General features: G+C 49.5%; 5 protein-coding genes across 5 annotated transcripts; all 5 read right to left on the bottom strand.

Moving 5' to 3' along the window:
• Positions 1 to 31: 31 nt before the first annotated feature.
• N7471_008190 (HECT-type E3 ubiquitin transferase) lies at positions 32 to 2,049 on the bottom strand (the record flags this gene model as incomplete). The annotated part of the gene is made up of 3 exons (XM_057280909.1): positions 32 to 393; positions 496 to 783; positions 1,303 to 2,049. The coding sequence occupies 3 exons, from the start codon at positions 2,047 to 2,049 to the stop codon at positions 97 to 99; spliced, it is 1,332 nt and encodes a 443-aa protein (XP_057135169.1). The 3' UTR covers positions 32 to 96.
• Positions 2,050 to 2,457: 408 nt separating this feature from the next.
• Positions 2,458 to 3,919, bottom strand: N7471_008189 (questin oxidase family protein; the record flags this gene model as incomplete). Its single annotated transcript, XM_057280908.1, has 4 exons — positions 2,458 to 3,227; positions 3,291 to 3,418; positions 3,481 to 3,626; positions 3,713 to 3,919. 4 exons carry the CDS (start codon positions 3,917 to 3,919, stop codon positions 2,458 to 2,460), a joined length of 1,251 nt encoding a protein of 416 aa, XP_057135168.1.
• Positions 3,920 to 4,129: 210 nt separating this feature from the next.
• On the bottom strand, positions 4,130 to 6,649 carry N7471_008188 (GABA permease GabA). Its single transcript, XM_057280907.1, has 15 exons — positions 6,521 to 6,649; positions 6,425 to 6,458; positions 6,294 to 6,363; positions 5,989 to 6,230; positions 5,821 to 5,935; positions 5,692 to 5,770; positions 5,603 to 5,637; positions 5,526 to 5,554; positions 5,419 to 5,476; positions 5,164 to 5,365; positions 5,033 to 5,110; positions 4,844 to 4,972; positions 4,647 to 4,794; positions 4,513 to 4,591; positions 4,130 to 4,454 (listed from the first exon to the last, which is right to left on the bottom strand). The coding sequence occupies exons 1-15, from the start codon at positions 6,604 to 6,606 to the stop codon at positions 4,285 to 4,287; spliced, it is 1,554 nt and encodes a 517-aa protein (XP_057135167.1). The 5' UTR covers positions 6,607 to 6,649; the 3' UTR covers positions 4,130 to 4,284.
• A 1,302-nt stretch (positions 6,650 to 7,951) lies between these two features.
• N7471_008187 (uncharacterized protein) lies at positions 7,952 to 9,142 on the bottom strand (the record flags this gene model as incomplete). Its single annotated transcript, XM_057280906.1, has 1 exon — positions 7,952 to 9,142. One exon carries the CDS (start codon positions 9,140 to 9,142, stop codon positions 7,952 to 7,954), a length of 1,191 nt encoding a protein of 396 aa, XP_057135166.1.
• A 1,578-nt stretch (positions 9,143 to 10,720) lies between these two features.
• On the bottom strand, positions 10,721 to 15,341 carry pex6 (AAA family ATPase peroxin 6; the record flags this gene model as incomplete). The annotated part of the gene is made up of 3 exons (XM_057280905.1): positions 10,721 to 11,260; positions 11,344 to 15,085; positions 15,152 to 15,341. 3 exons carry the CDS (start codon positions 15,339 to 15,341, stop codon positions 10,810 to 10,812), a joined length of 4,383 nt encoding a protein of 1,460 aa, XP_057135165.1. The 3' UTR covers positions 10,721 to 10,809.
• Between the last annotated feature and the right edge of the window lie 381 nt (positions 15,342 to 15,722).

Genomic DNA, 15,722 nt, shown 5'->3' with positions numbered 1-15,722 from the left:
GATAACAATGAATAATTTAAGTATCATGCTTGCATTATCAGCCTAGATCTGCCGCATACATTTCTTACTTTGTATCATACAAAAAAGCCCAAGAACTCAAGCTTTCTCGCGCCTGAAACGACTCAGAAGTCCAACTTGCCACTCGTTAAACCTCCTAGCAGAGAGTGGGAGCATCTCGTTACTCCCAGTCAACGCTTGTGACATTGCTTCAAATATCATAGATGGCAACTCCAACTCTTCGACCGACAAGGGCGAGGGATTCCCAATTTCCGGATGGAGCAGCTCATCCACATCGGGAGACTTCTGGTAGAATACCTTCATCGCTTGCTGAGCCATGATACTACGGCCTGCGCTGGAATTCGAGTATCGCATGTCTGGATTGAAGACCCAAAGCTGCCAAGTACAATATTCGTTAGCAGGTGTCATCTATAGATTTTGATTCTCTACAATGCCTCAAATTCGGAAGAAATTGGAGTGGAATGGAATATCACCTACCACGAGACCGCTCTTCTGGCCACAATGAACGACGAATCTCCGGGCGCTTTCTCTCTCGATCAATTCAAGTAACTGTGCAGCAACGATAGTTTCTGCTGGGTGGACCTCCCACTTTGCAATGTCTGCCTCACAGCTGGGCGAATTGGTATTCAGGGATACATTGGCCTTCAGGAGTCGCCATCCCTTAGCGATTGGATCTTCCATGCCGATTATGGAATTGCAGTTTGCGCAGTCGAGGGTTCGTTGTGCTGAGACTTCAATGTTCGATTTTTTCTCTTCATCGTTGCCCTGAATTGCATTGCTTGTCAGCAAATTGTGATTGTAACGGGAATTGTAACTATTGCGCTGAATAAAATACTTGGAAGTGAAAGGAAAGGCATTGCATTCAAGTTCACGATTATATAGATATTGCTCACATCACATCACACAAGGAGAATAATATAATGTGACTCTTGTAATCACGCCCACTCCACTGCTGAGATAGCCGGCGCTGAAAACAGAGAACACTTTGAGTCACAAAACAGGGAGAAAGCAGCTCACGCAAGTCCATTATCGCAAACGCAACGAGCGAAATCCATCTGCGAAGAGAGGATAACTACCCGTCTAGTCCGTGATCCTGTTCCTATGAGAGTACCACATTCGCCATGGATTGCACATACACAAAGTGCATTTCGTCCATCTTGGGCAATTGTATCGGAGGCCACCCCACTGATAACTGGGTGGTCCCCTTCTAAGTTGCCCGGTTCCAGGGGATAAAGAACAGGATAAAACGATGCTGAGAATAAGAGAGGGATATAAAATTCTTACCTTTTTCAATCCTGTGCAGTCTATTTCAGCAAGAAGGAAAGTGGCAATATCAACAAACACTGTGCCGGAAATAGCCACAACGTGGCTATCCGCACCATATCCTTTAGTCTGTGCGGTTTGTTCCTCGATCTCGAGCGCAGTGTCTTTCTCGTCTTTCTCGTGGCCTTCATGGGGGTCAGGTTTGTGGCAATGCCAGAAATCCATCATTTCAGCCCAGTTGCCACTTGGAAGGTCTTTCCAAATCCAACCCGGGGTAGGGCTTTCGCCTGTTCCCTGATCAACTGACTGGGATATTAACGAGGAATCAAGAAAAACTCGGTTACACTCTCGACAACGAATACGGGTCGACGACGACATTTCCTCTGCTGTCCAGGGCGCAAATTCATCGATTAGTTCATCCCGAGGCGCCAGCACCTCTTCGTCGGGGTCGACCTGCATGCGGAAAGAAAAATCGTAGCTGGGATCCCCAGCGCCATTGGGATCTGATTTTGTTGCTGGCCCAGAGGCTGTTTTCAACACGCGCCGAGACGCGTCATTAACGCGTGCTGGTAGTTTGATTGTTTCTGTGACATATTCAAATGGTTTTGATAGGGAGACCGTGACTGCTTTTCTTGATTCTGAGAGTTGGATATCTGGTCGGATTCCATCAAATCTTGCAGTCCCGGGAAGGGATACGTAAAGGGTTATCTGGCGAATGTTTGGTAGAAACTCCGCATGTAGATAGAGGGGTACATCGGTATCCTGCATTGTGGGGGTTGTGCACGCTCGAATGTGTCCCAGGCAGGGATGGTGTTCGATGACTTGCGGTGTTTGATGCTCCTAGGCCAGAAGGGTAAGGGGGAAGAGAGTGAACGAACGGGGGGACTATCTAGCAATCACGCAGACCTGAGAATTTCTGACTGTCTAAGGCCATGAGAAACATGTTGCGCTTAGTGGATATTAGTTGATGTCAGTGGTGATCTCGGTTCACGATCGCGATTCTCAAATGCAAACAGTGCAAATAGTCAACAACTTCAATATTTACACGTGACCCCATACGTAACTTCAAATAATAGCGTCCAAAGGAGCGGTCATCAATCAATATATATTCTTCAATTATTCATTAAATTGTATATATATTTGAGTTGAGTGGAGTAAAAAAGACATGAACAAAGCCTACAGCTCATATCCGACAAAGTTACCACGCCAACGCTTGAACTCAGTCACAAATCGCACGGCAGCCTTCAAGAAGAAGCTATCGGAATCGCCCCAAGTCGAGGCAAGTTCCTTCAGTGCTCGGGTGGTCTTGACAAAGTACACATTGGATGAGAATTCACCATTGACAGCTTTCTCAGCGACCCATTCCCAGTCCTTTCCATTCAGATCATAATTCCGAATTTGGTCCATTTTGATCTCGGGCCGCAGTTGCGCGACGTAGATGCCAACACAGATTAACCACCATTGTCGAAGAAGAGAAATTTGGAACTGTGGGGGTATGAAAGGCAGCATGATACGGACCGCGTGGCTGGTTGCGAGGTTCAAAGCGAAGAACCAATCGTAATGCCCGGTCGAATCGCCTGCAGCTGTTCCAACTAGCAAGGCAGCCGCAAGCTCCTGGCTCTCGCGGAACTGTTCAATTGGATTCTCGATCTTCCATGCCTTCCAGTGGTTGAGAAGTACGGCGTTGCGGCTAACGAAAAGGGTATCGAGGTTGTCGCTGCCGGGAGTGGGAAAGAGGCCATCTAAGTCCTCATCTTTCTGGACCAGGTCGAGAATTGCAAAGAGTGACTTTGATTCATATGATGCCTCGTTTTTCGAGTGTTTAGTGTCCTCCAGGGACTTGTATATGTCATTATGGCAAGTTGCTGCAAGGGCGAGTGCTTCCATTGCGATTTCACGACTGTCCATTTCAAAGGCGTATGCGAGATGGATCAATGGTAATCCGACTACATACATGGTTAGCGCATGCAAAGTGAAGCCCAGCGTTCTCGGGGAGCATGAAGACATACGAGAAGCCATTATAGAGTCAAACATGGGCTCTTTGCCGGTAAACAGGTATTCGGCCACAACTTCCTTCCAGTCATAGCTGCAGTGGACCATTTGATCTTCAAAAAAGTCCACGAAAGCTCGATCAAATCTGCTTAGCGTTAGCGAGGAGTCCTAAGCTGGAGAAAGGCTGAGACAAGCCCAGCAACCCACCCTCGACATCCCAGGTGGCCTCGCCAGTCAAGAGTAGTGATTTCCGCTGGTGATTCCTTCCATTTAACTAGATCAGACACTTCCTCCTCGTATATCCGGCCTAAAGTATCGGCGTCTGCCCCTTGCAGAAAGGAGGAGCTCAAGAGCTACAAGCAGCGTCAATGTCATGGACCAATGACGAGGAATGCATACATAAGAAGCTTTTGTTACTAAGGCACTGCAGATCACTCACATGTATTAACTGGTTAGGGAAATTCCGACAGTCGAACAACGAGTTCTCGACATGGTTCAATTTCAATAGGTGCTTCAATGCCCGGGCCGACTTGTCTTGAGCTGTCTCGGTTTCATGGACGTTGACCGGGGGCAGATCAATCGCCTGAGTTGGTGGGGATGAAAACAAGCCAAGCGACGGTAATGATGGCCATCGAACAGTAAACATCGTGGCGATGAGTGAGGCCGTGTGTAGTAGTTGTTTGGATGGGATTGTTGGGAAACCGTCACGTGAAGTAGAAGTTGATATGACGTAGGAAAATTTGGGTTATCAATCTAGTCACATGATAACCCAATGAATCCAGTCGGGCGGGAGTGGACGACTTCCAGCTGCTACACAGCTTGCTTCAGAAAGATGGAAATATACAATTATGGTAGATGAATAATTCCAATAGAAGCCACAGACATGCACCAACAGTTGTTAGATATGGAAACTTGTATCATTGAGATAGTTTGCCTGGCTTGCGAGGAATTCTATTTCTAGGTTTCTCGGCATAAAGTTACACTATATGTACATCCTGACCATTTGCAGCGCTAATCCTTGTGCCGTTCAACAAATGGAATCGGCTGCTCTGGCTGAGCACCAACCTCTCCATTGAAGACTTCCATTTGGATACGGGGACCGACGAAATTCTTGCGTCCATCTACAAACCACTGGATGACAGAAATGACAAAGACAATACCAAATGCCGCAACGCAGTAATCTATCACGTCGAATTAGCTTTGTTCTTTTGCATCACAAAAAAGAGAGAGCCAACTTACTCATGTTGCTACCAGTGGCAGGCAGGTCAGGGGGGAAGAGAAAGAGGATAGTAGTCAGGGCAATGTACACCAGCGAGATCTGAGAATTTTGAGTCAGTAATAGCTTCAGCAAAACTGTAGGGAAGATTTCTTACGATGTTGAGGGCCCAGCCAACGCTTTCTGGCAGGTTGAATGAGCGCTCTGGTAGCATTCTTCTTCCTCGACAGCAGTTCACTGCAATTGGCATTCCATATGAGATGCCGAGCAGCACCACCGACGCTGAGATAATAGCATTGAAAGCACTTGGAGATGTTAGCAATATCCAGGATAACGTGTTATGCATATGCTTACCTGGATGAACCCAAGAAGATACAACCGAAGATAGTGATGAGGGCTAGATTGAGATATAGCGAGTTCAAGGGGACACCTAGTTTGGGGTGAACACGAGCGAAGAAGGGAGAAGCAGGGAGACCGCCATCACTATAACTAATATCAGTATAATGGCTAATTTCGAAAGATAAAATGCCCATAATAACGTACCGCGCGAAGGCATAGACCATACGACTGCTGGTGGTCATAATAGCGGTTGCAGCGAACAGAGCGCAGACTAGGGGGAAGCTTGAGAGGGTGTCAGTACAATAAAAAAGCGACGGAAGAGCAGTGAGGCCTACATCAAGAGACAGATAGCGCCCGCATTGCTCGAAGTCGCATTCTTCAAGATTGCAAGGAGCGGAGTTGCCGCAGAATTAATAATTGGTTCGATATCGCCGGCCACAAAGAGCAGTACAATAAGGAAGATTGCTCCAGTGACGGTACCGATACCGACACAATAAATCATGATCTTAGGTCCCTCAACCGAGGGATTGGGAATTTCTGTAATCCATTAGCCTTAGAACCATGATTAAGTGTAAGCTTCTGGAACCTACCTTCAATCATGTGAGCGACACCATCAAAGCCAGTAACACCAAGACCGCCTTGCAGAAGCTATGAATATGTTAGATATGCTCATGAATTCTCCCACCAAAAGACATACCCCAAGCAACCACGCAACTCCATCAGGCCCTGCAAGAGTCAGTTCAAGAAACATTGATAATGATCCGGGAAACTTACATCCTGTTTGATTAATGAAATCGGTGAAGACAAATCTGTTCTTTGTCAGTCTTTTTGTTCCAAGGAATTGTCGACCAGATAAGACGTACTCTGCGGAGTTATAATTCGGCGAGGCACATGCAAGTACGGTGATGCAAATGACGGCAAATCCTGTCAGAGACCAGATGACTGTGGGAATTAGCAGAAGATCCCCGACAGCTCGATACAGGGTATCTCACAAGCGGCCTTGGTGACATAAGGCATAAGGTTATTCATAAAGGCGTTGATAAGGAAGGCAATAATGTTGTAGCCGCAGTAAATTAGAAATTGGTGCCAGCGCTGGGGGTTATAGCTCTAGATCTGAAAGTCAGTCAAATATATCGATATTGTAGCCCAGAATAACGTACCGGGTTCATAAGAGAGATTACACCCTGAATGAGCTGACTGCCCAAAAGACCAGCGGTTGCGACCAGCGCAACCCAGCCAGAGCAGTTGATCCAGCCCGTAATCCAGGAAAGAATTGGCATCCATTTTCTCCATGAAGTCACAGCGACCCAATGATATTGGCCTCCGGCGGTGGGGTATGCAGAAAGGAACTCGGCTAGGGAAGCGGCCATGCACAAATTACAGATTCCTGCTGTAATAAGACCTATTGAAATTCATGTCAGCCCTAGATTATGAGAATTAGACAGAGAGCCGAGCGGATACATACCCCAGACAACACTAGTGCTGCCTCCCGAGGGCAAACTGAGCGATAAACTCGCCGACAAAGCGGTCCAGGACTGTCCAGTGTCAATTGTTGATTCTCATGGAATTTGGTATGCTGCCGGTCGCGTCACCTACATTTAGAATGGCAAAAGCAAGACCCAGCATCGAACTTCACGAATGAACACAGAGGTTAGCACAATCCAGGAGTCCGTGTTGAGTTGTAGCACTTACATCATTGAGTAGTTTCGCTTCAGCTCAGACTTATGACCCATCTGGGCCAGCTGAGCATCATCGTTATTGTATTCGTCTTTGTCCATGGCGAGTATGTACCACAGGCAACAAGTGGATGAAAAGAAAAAGATCAGGCAAGGAGGAACAGGGATCTTAAGCAGGCCCCGGATGGAACATGACGACAGAATTTCGAATATCAGTTTCTACTAATCTTCACAGCGTTCTCCGCTACCGTTGGCTCCCCGCGGGGGAATTAGACCGAGTACGGAGAAGTTTTATGTAACTGATTTGGGGTACAGAACCTTCGGAACTCAGGGAAACGATAACCAGCCGAGCTTGTGACTGGCCCGGCGGACCGAGAGCGGCACCTTCAGCCAGTTACAAGCTGCGATATCATCGGGCCACCGAGCCCTTGGAAAAAGTCGCGGTCCGACGATCCATGGCTTGCGGCGGCAGCCCCAGTGCTTATGCCTTGATCGACGTATCATTGGTCAATTATGGACCCACATGCTGACTAGCGGGAAGTCAATGTCACTGGGGGAAGTGGACGATCTTTGGAGACGGATAAATGCGAAAATATAGCGCGTGATATGCGTGATAAATGAAGATATATTAAGTTCTCATGGCTTGGCCAACACCCTTGGCTTTACTGTTGTAGGCTTGTACGGCATTTGTCCCTGTTTCAATGCATTGGGCCGAGATGCTCAGGGAGGCGAATATATGTGGAGCGGTGGGCCGCAAACCTTACAAGGTTGCTATCTCTGGAGACAAATTCTCCTATGTAAAAAGATAGATATCTCTTGCCTTCACCGGGTGGACTCCTTTTCGATGGCATGCTCTTTCTTATCTGCCATATGGGTATTGGATTGTCTATCAGTACCCGCAGAAGCAAAATGTGGAGCATTCCAGATTTGATCTTGACCTTATTCCATCAAGCGTATCATCTCCTATGACTGGGTATCTGTAATTTTGCTCTCCAAAATAATACATATGTACACGTTGTTCTCCAGGGGTATTTCGAATCACTCCACTCAGAACTAAACATAGATATTAAGCCAAGATGTCCTTCCTTTTAGGGAGATACAGAGAGAGAAAAGGAAAGGAAAAAGATAACAAAATATCTGTGAGAATTGAAGGGTACGTTTACATAAAACAAAGGAAAACAAATTCGCCATTGATCGGCCACGCACATACATTGTTGGCCCATCTCCCCCATTCCCAAACCACATCTTGATATCGTCCATGGAAATTGAAATCCTCAAATCTTCCAACCTTTCATTGTTCAAATAGCGAGTCATGGCTTGTTTCGGCAAATACAGCCCGTTGAACGACCCCAAAAGCCCCTTGACCCCAACTGCTCCTACTCCAACTCCGCTGTCCATCACTGGCTGGCATCACTTCTTGCATCCAAGGCGATAGAGTTACCTATGGCTACTCTTCCCGACTCTCAACACACAGCAGGACCCAACCCCCAATGCACTCGGTTCGAACATGCTCCATCATCTCGGCCACAGTCCACACACGAAAGGCGCGACGGAAGATCACAAACGATCGCTCAGACTTGTCGAGGTCAGGGTCAAGCCCCATCATTTTCATGTGGCTATTGGAAATTGATTCTATCTTGGGATGCGTGAGCATGGCAGTGCAGCCACGGCACGTGTAAAGAATTTTGCGCGTATTGTCTCGATTGACGACAGGCACCCGACAGGTAACTTCATGGTGATAAGCATGCCGATGATGATTTCCCAATGACACGAGAAAACGCATTGTGACAGAGGTGGGCATATCCAGGGAAGCAGCGCGATAGATGTCATGCCCATTTTCGATCACAAATTCTTCCTCATCGGTGTTACCATGCTCTTCTTCTTCGTCAGTACCTGATTGGTTGCCCTCCACAGCACGCTTAATACCCTTGCGGGTGCCATACCTCTGCAGGGCTTTGGTCAGCGCCAATTTAACAGGAACAACCCAGGCACCAAGATCGTCCAAAAAATCAACGCCATCCTTGCTCAGCCGCGGCAGGTACATGATTTGAGTATTAATGACATCGGGTAGGTCAAGGCCAAAGATCAAGGCTGCCTGCTCCACGGGGAGACACCAATATGCATGGTTGTCGTGCACGCATGGGTGGCAGATACGCTCCATCGTTGGAAGGTAGAGTTGAACACACGAATCGCCGCATACCACGCACTTTTCACGGAGAACTGCTTCTTTAAGCTCACGAATGCTCCAGTTCTTATGGATCTGGGTCCTTTTAAGAATCCTCGATATGCCGGGGGCCCACTGCCTCAGAAATGAAACCGGGCTTTGCTGCACAAAGTGATTGGCGATGCGGTTGACGTATGACAGACTGATAGCACTAGGCATGTCCAATTTGTTGACAATCATGTCCACGACTTCGTTCGGAAGATGTCTCATATTCCCCAAGTCCTTCGTAGGCTTCTCCTTCGGTCTGATGACCTCTGGAATAGGCTTCACCTCGATATCAATGATTCCAGTTTCTAGGCTACGGGGGCTCTTTGCAAGGACTTTCAGCAGCGTGGCGGGCTCACAGCTGTTGGCAAAAGCCTGTCCCCAGGACAACTGCTCCGGGTCCAGCGTGAAAGGCATTCTGCGGGACATCGTGCAAATCACAAGAATGTGAAGTTGAATTTGTTGGAGAGAAGGCAACAACAGAAGCCTCTGGAGAAACGCGCGCGGTCAACGAATGGAAGAACCCTATCAGTGTCATGTTAGTGATGGGATAAACACTCTATGTGGATAATAACGCAAACCTTGGGGTTGGGAAGGATGGAAAGTTGATGGAAGGGATTGAGAAGGTAGACGCGAAGAGAAAAAGTAAGAAGAAGAGACAAGGAGAAAGAGACACAAACCCCAAATTTGTGGAGGGAAGCGAATCGGAAAGTGCGAGACTGCGACCTGACATGACAAACACGCCAGTGGGGAAGCAGAAGTTTACTATATTTATCTATGATATACTATATTGTTTGGAGGCTTTCAGTGAGCTCGTCGTGGACAAGGCCGAACTGGCGATCTGGGCAGACTATTCCTGCGATGCGAGCCAAGGTCGTTCCCCGAGGCAACGATGCGGTAACACTCCATTGGTGTGCTGGATTTCTTACCATTTGGGAACCTTTCGCAGACGAGTTCACAGGGAAACAACTGGAGGTCATGGCAATATGCCCCGAAATGGACGGCCGTACCTCAATGAAATGACGAGATCGCACTCCACTGGTGCGCAAGATGTATTTCGATTTGGGCAGACTACATGGACGTCCTCACCGAAGAGCAACTAAAGGCTATAGGAATTTCCACCGAGGTGGATGATACCGAGTTGAAGGTGGTCATCTACCGTCGCGTGTTTCATGCGCGCTCCCACTCTGATATGATGGAGCATATCCGGAGTGAGTGCATGAGTGTTAGCTAACACTGACCAATGGAATGGTGCAAGAGAATTGAAGCCTTCGTGTTCTACTACGCCGGTGGGCCAGTTAGCTGGTCATCCAGAAAATAAGACATTATGGCGGCAAGCAGCACAACGGCGGAGGACATTGCTTTCGATACAGCTATTCAGGGATGTATGTGGCTGCTAATAATCTTAGAACAAATGGGACAAAAGTAAGATCTGCCGATCATTCTATTCACTAATGGTGACAATGCAGTGGCGACCATAAAGGGTGACCACAGGCAAAGGGGAGGAAGGCTTGAAGAAAGATACTATTTATTATGACGAGGTGATTGAGTTGCTCTGCAGCCAGGTCATGGATCTATTCCTGATTCTCTCTCGAGCCCGATCCTTGATCAGAAAGCCCAAAAGCCGGAATACATGTGGAAAGCAAATGAGTCGCATTGTTTGGGAAAATCGGACTGATTGCCAAGAGAAATCCTCGACATGATTACTGAGACAATGAAACTAACTGATGATTTGGAGTTTTCATTGACCTGCCATTCTGCGAATAAGCTTGTTAAGGAATCCAGTTCTTTGCGCTTCCTGAAGTAGTGGGCACCAGAAATTCGAAATGAGAAAACGATAGTCCTGTCAATTAAGAAAGAATCGCTGCTTGAAAGATCTAAAACTTCATCTTGTCTAGAACCGCAGCGTTGACCTACGTGCGCTGATCACGATAGAAGGCTAGGGTGTGTACCTAGGTAGTAATAACAGAGAAAAAGATTAGAAATGTACAGATAAACAATAGGTATATCAAATCAGTATAGTAGATACAAAGGCCGCCTGGTCGGCCAGCTGAACAGTGCCGGCACGTTAAAATATACGGACAGTGCCAGACTTTCTATTCAACCTCCTCCATGGGGTTCTTCAAGTGATCAGTCCGAACGACGTAATCATCCTCGTCTTCATCCTCTTCGGCATTGGCACTATCTGCCATATCCTCATCGTCACCATCAACAGATCCATCAGATCCCGCACCAGTGCGGGACTTTCCCTTCTTGCTGACGCTCTTTCCTTTGCCTTTGCTGCTGGTTGTTGACTGGCCGCTGGTGCTGCGGACAAGGCTTCCTGGCCATTTGTTCAGGCCTTTGATACGACCGTGAATACTGCCGGTTGTGTGACTGTCACCATTCGTGGTCGGTGCCTCTTCTGGTGTGGCCGAGCCGCCTAGGTTAAATGCCTCCATTGCCTCTGCGATAGTCTGTGGCGCGGCAGCGGCGGGGTCTTGCTTTGACTTGTCCACTGCTTCGAAGGTTTGACGGATGCGCTCGAAGTGTTCGAGTTCCTTGGCACTGCGAGGGGTTAGTATCATGGTGTGTCACCAAGAGGGGGAGATAAGAGGTAGGATAGGATGGAGAATGAGGTGGGCACAAACCTAACACTTGGCACAAGCTCTCCTTGAGCAGACAGGAAATCCTCCTCGGTTACCATCACATTCACATCCTCCTTCGTGGCGAGGTGGTCGAAGAACCAAGCAGTGCTGACGGGGCCATTTGGCAGAGTCTTGATCTTCTCGTCGACCGCAGTGGCCTTTCGAGTGATAGCTTTCAGCATGGCATCAGAGCAGAGTGCATACAGATCAGCGCCAGTATAAGTTAAAGGAAGCTGTTCCGCAACGCGGTCAAGCGAGACATCGGGGTTGAGAGCGAACTTCCGCGTCAGAGCCTCAAGGATAGTCGCCTGCTTCCTATGGGTATCTGACACGCCCAGGTAGAGCATCTTGTCGAAGCGACCAGGGCGGAGAAGTGCAGTGTCAAGCAGATCAGGACGGTTAGTCGCGCCAATAACAAAAACTCCACCGCTATTCTCCTCGCCGCCGTTCATTCCATCCAGCTCTGCGAGCAGCTGACTGACGATACGGTCCATAACACCACCGCTGTCTCCCTGGTTACCACGCTTGGGCGCAACAGAATCCAGCTCATCAAAGAAGACAACGCAGGGACGAGCATCCCGAGCGCGCTGGAATACTCGGCGCACGTTTGCCTCGGATTCACCAATGTACATGTTAAGCAGTTCGGGGCCCTTGACGGAGAAGAAGTTGAGAGAGAACTCGGTGGCAATGGCCTTGGCCAGCAGAGTCTTTCCGGTGCCAGGCGGGCCATAGAACAAGATACCACTGCGCTTCTTCATGCCCTTGGCGAAGAGCTCAGGCCGTTCGAGCGGCAGCTGAATGGTCTCGACCAAGGCATCTTTAACATTAGTCAATCCACCAACATCATCCCAGCCAACGTTTGGAATCTTAGGTGCACCGATCGAATCGGCAAAGTTCTTCCGCGCAGCTTCTACAGCAGCGTCGAAGTCTGCCTTGGTGACACCTCGTGCACCGTCGCCTCCTGCCAGCAGGACGTCTCTGACAAAGACTTCAGAGCCGGAAAGCTTCTTGCTAGCCTCGGCCAGACTTTCGAGGCGAGCTGTTCTCGCTCCGGCAGCTCGTTCCACGACGTCAACCAGATCTCCAGCAACAAGAGCTGCGGTCTTCAGAGCAATGGTGCCCAGTTCCACGTCCGCAGACAGTCTGATACTGCGCTCTGCGACAGCATTTCGCAGAATGCCTTCACGCTCTTTCTCCTCTGGGGCACCCATCTCGAACTCATGGGTGATGAGGCTGCGGATACCTTCGGGGATAGTTTCAACATCAGTGGTGGTGGCAATGACAACTCTGGCATCGTTTAAGATATCGCTCATTGCCGTGACAATGCGATCAGCGGTTAGAACCTCGATATGCCTGATCAGCAGTGCGGTGCAGTTTGCTCCGCAGTGGAAAGCCCGTTCCGCTCGGGCTTTGAGATATGCCTCGGTCTTGACATCGCCACCATTCGCGCCGCCTTCTGTCAAGATGTCGTACGCATCAATAGGGAATGTGTGGAGGCCGATATCCGCGCACGCTCGAGTTGCGACGGTTGCCTTGCCGATATGTCTTTGCTGAGATCTGAGGAGAATGAAGACAGGCTTCATTCCTAGCTGAATAGCCCGCGGGCTTGTGGCAGCAGACATCAGATCACGGATTCGCTGCTGCAATGATGGGATAAAGGACTGAGGTGGTTCGGAAACAATGCCATGAGGTGTTGGGACATCATGAACGCTCTTTGGGATCGTCTTAACGCCGAGCCAATACTCCCATCCGTTGCCCAACACGCCAGGAACTCGGCTCACGTCACTCCCAGCCTGTACCATGCGCGTAGTCGCCGGGTCAAGTACAGCAACTCCGCCCCACTGATCTTCGCCTGTCTCGTCCAGCTCCTCTACAGTAGTCGGGGCTACCTGCCCGACACGGAACCAAGCGACGCCGATTTTGCGGGCCCCGGCATTATTTCCATTGACACCTTGGCCCAGCCGGATAGTGATGTCTTCCTCCTGACTGGCACTGTCACCGCCAGCGGTGCCAGAGAACACCGCTCTGCCAAGTCCTTCGTCCACGCTAATTCCGACCAAATCACCACTTTTAAGGATACGGCGGCGTGATTCAAAGTACTGCTTCAATCCTGCAAATAGCGCTGGTTGAAGGACCCGATCCATTGAGAGAGGAGTGGAAACCTTGAGCAGTGTGACCTCTTTCGCCAAAGGCGGGTTCTTAGTAGCAGTGTTCTTCATCTGGTGCAAAATGCCAGGTTTGGAGGATCCATTAGGAGTAGCGAAGGTCATAGGAGAGATCCGCAGGTACTTGGGATTTTCAATGTTACCAAGAAGCAACGGAGGAACGAAAACTGAAGGGGTCAATCGGGTGGGTGCACGTTGCGAAATACTGGATCGGCGTTCACCTGAGTGATTAATGGCATACCGCGGCTTGGAGGACGGAAGACCTGAAAGACCAAAAATCTTAACTGGGCGCCAATCGCCCGAGTCTTCAGGGGAGTCGTTGAAACTTCCAAATTTGAGCGAGGCAAACATGTTCAGCTGGGGCTCCTCGGCGGCTTCGATTCTGACCCAATCGCCAGAGAAGCATCCGATCTTGGCGAGGGTGCTGATATCTACGAAGACAAAGGAGTCGACGTCTTCATCATCCCGAGGCCTGGGGTGCAAGACCTCATTTGGAACTTGTTGCAGGAGACCTTCCACCTTGAAGGTCTTGCCCCCGCCCCGGCCAGGGCGCATGGTGGTCGACGTGAAATTCGATGCCACAGACCCGGGGGTATGGATTCCATCTGATCGTCGACCGCCGGCTCTAGGAGTCGCCGAAGTCAAAGAAGACATCACCCCCGATGGTGGCTGTGGCAGTTCAGGCGCACTAAGAGAAATCATGTCCTCCAGAGAATCATCCGAGGAGTCACTCATGGATCCTGCTGAGCCTTCTGTCTCTGACTCCTCAGCAGCTGATGTTACCTCCATTTCTGTCCCACTTTCGCCAGGCTTATCCTCGGCTGCAGAATAGAATTGTTCGTTGGAGGTGTCATCAGCTTCGTCCTCGGCTACTTGCTTCAGGAGCGCAGACCTCGAGGGCACAGTTTGTTGAGCGCGAAGTCCTTGAGGGCGAGCCTGGACAAGCACGATCTTTGTCGTCGACATCAACAAGCCTTGCGAAACGGGCTCGCAAAATGAGATCCGCGCAGGGGGTGGTGGCGCATAAGTTATGGGATGAGAAGGGAGTGGAAGGGGCAGCACATCTCCAGTATGCACAATGCGCTGAGCTCCCAATGCTTCACGGACTGCTGCAGTGAGACGTTGTTCTGCATCGGCTGCAGCCCTTTTCGAATACTTCTTGGCTTCTACCGACTTCCCGGCCTTCCCCCAGAGTCCATTCGGCCCCTGCGCATTCGTGAATCCACCACCAAATTTGCTCTGAACATCATCATGATTGCGGAGGAGATGCCGCTCAACGGTCACAAAGATTGTATCGAGGTGAATCGGGGCGACATCCAGGATCCGAATCTCTACGGAACGGTGTGCCTGTAGGGAGTTGCGTGACGAGTCAACTTTCCCCAAAGCCTGGAGGAAAGGCTGGAGTGAGTCTGCCGATTCAGGAAACAGCACTGTCGAGTGTGACATTGGAACCGGCGATCTCTCTGTGGGCTGGATGCGCACTGGGAGTATCGTCCAAGCCTGATCTTCCACAGAGGTATAAGTCGGCGTATGTGGGGCAATTGCAACATAAAGCACCCCATCATCGGAAGTCGTGACATCTGGTCAGAACAAGACGAGCCGGTTAACATTATTATCAAGAACAGTCGAGAGGGCTTCACACTCACCTTGGAGGGCCTGCTGCTGGAAGAGGTCATTCGCTAGATCCTCGGACAATATGCCGACCTTCCCGCGCAGCTGGGGATCCAGCGCCAAACGTGCTGCGATGGGTGCCTTATTGTTCAATCGCCGCTTTCCGGCTCTTTTTCTCCGTTGTCGAGGCTGCTGGGAGCTCTGCCCATACTGTTCGAAGTCCATGGGTGCGGTGTCTTTTCCGGTTGCCGTCGGTAAATGAAGCGGGGGAGATAGGAGATGTGAACGGAATGCAATCACCAAATCATCGGTTTAACAAGCACGCATGAGAATATGTCCTACAGAATCCCGCGCCAGATTTAGCGAATTACTGAGGGGAGAAGACGAGGTTCGCCGGATCCAGAATCCGGGGGAAATCAACACGCGGGCATCTCGGCACCGCCCCCCCAATTCTGCCATATCCCGAAGCCGAGGTCCAAGTCGGGGAGTATGTACGGAGGTATGCATGATTAGAGAGGATATACATATGTACATTACATTTCTGCTGCATTTTTCTTAAATTAGCAAGATGGCCCCAATAATACTTAAGAATGTATGGCTTTCTGT

This window comes from Penicillium samsonianum (genome assembly GCF_028829775.1).
Source record: "Penicillium samsonianum strain IBT 33392 chromosome Unknown utg000004l_segment0_segment0, whole genome shotgun sequence".
Taxonomy (NCBI): domain Eukaryota; kingdom Fungi; phylum Ascomycota; class Eurotiomycetes; order Eurotiales; family Aspergillaceae; genus Penicillium; species Penicillium samsonianum.
The sequence above is the reverse complement of the archived record's forward strand: the minus strand, read 5'-3'. Positions and strand labels throughout refer to the sequence as shown.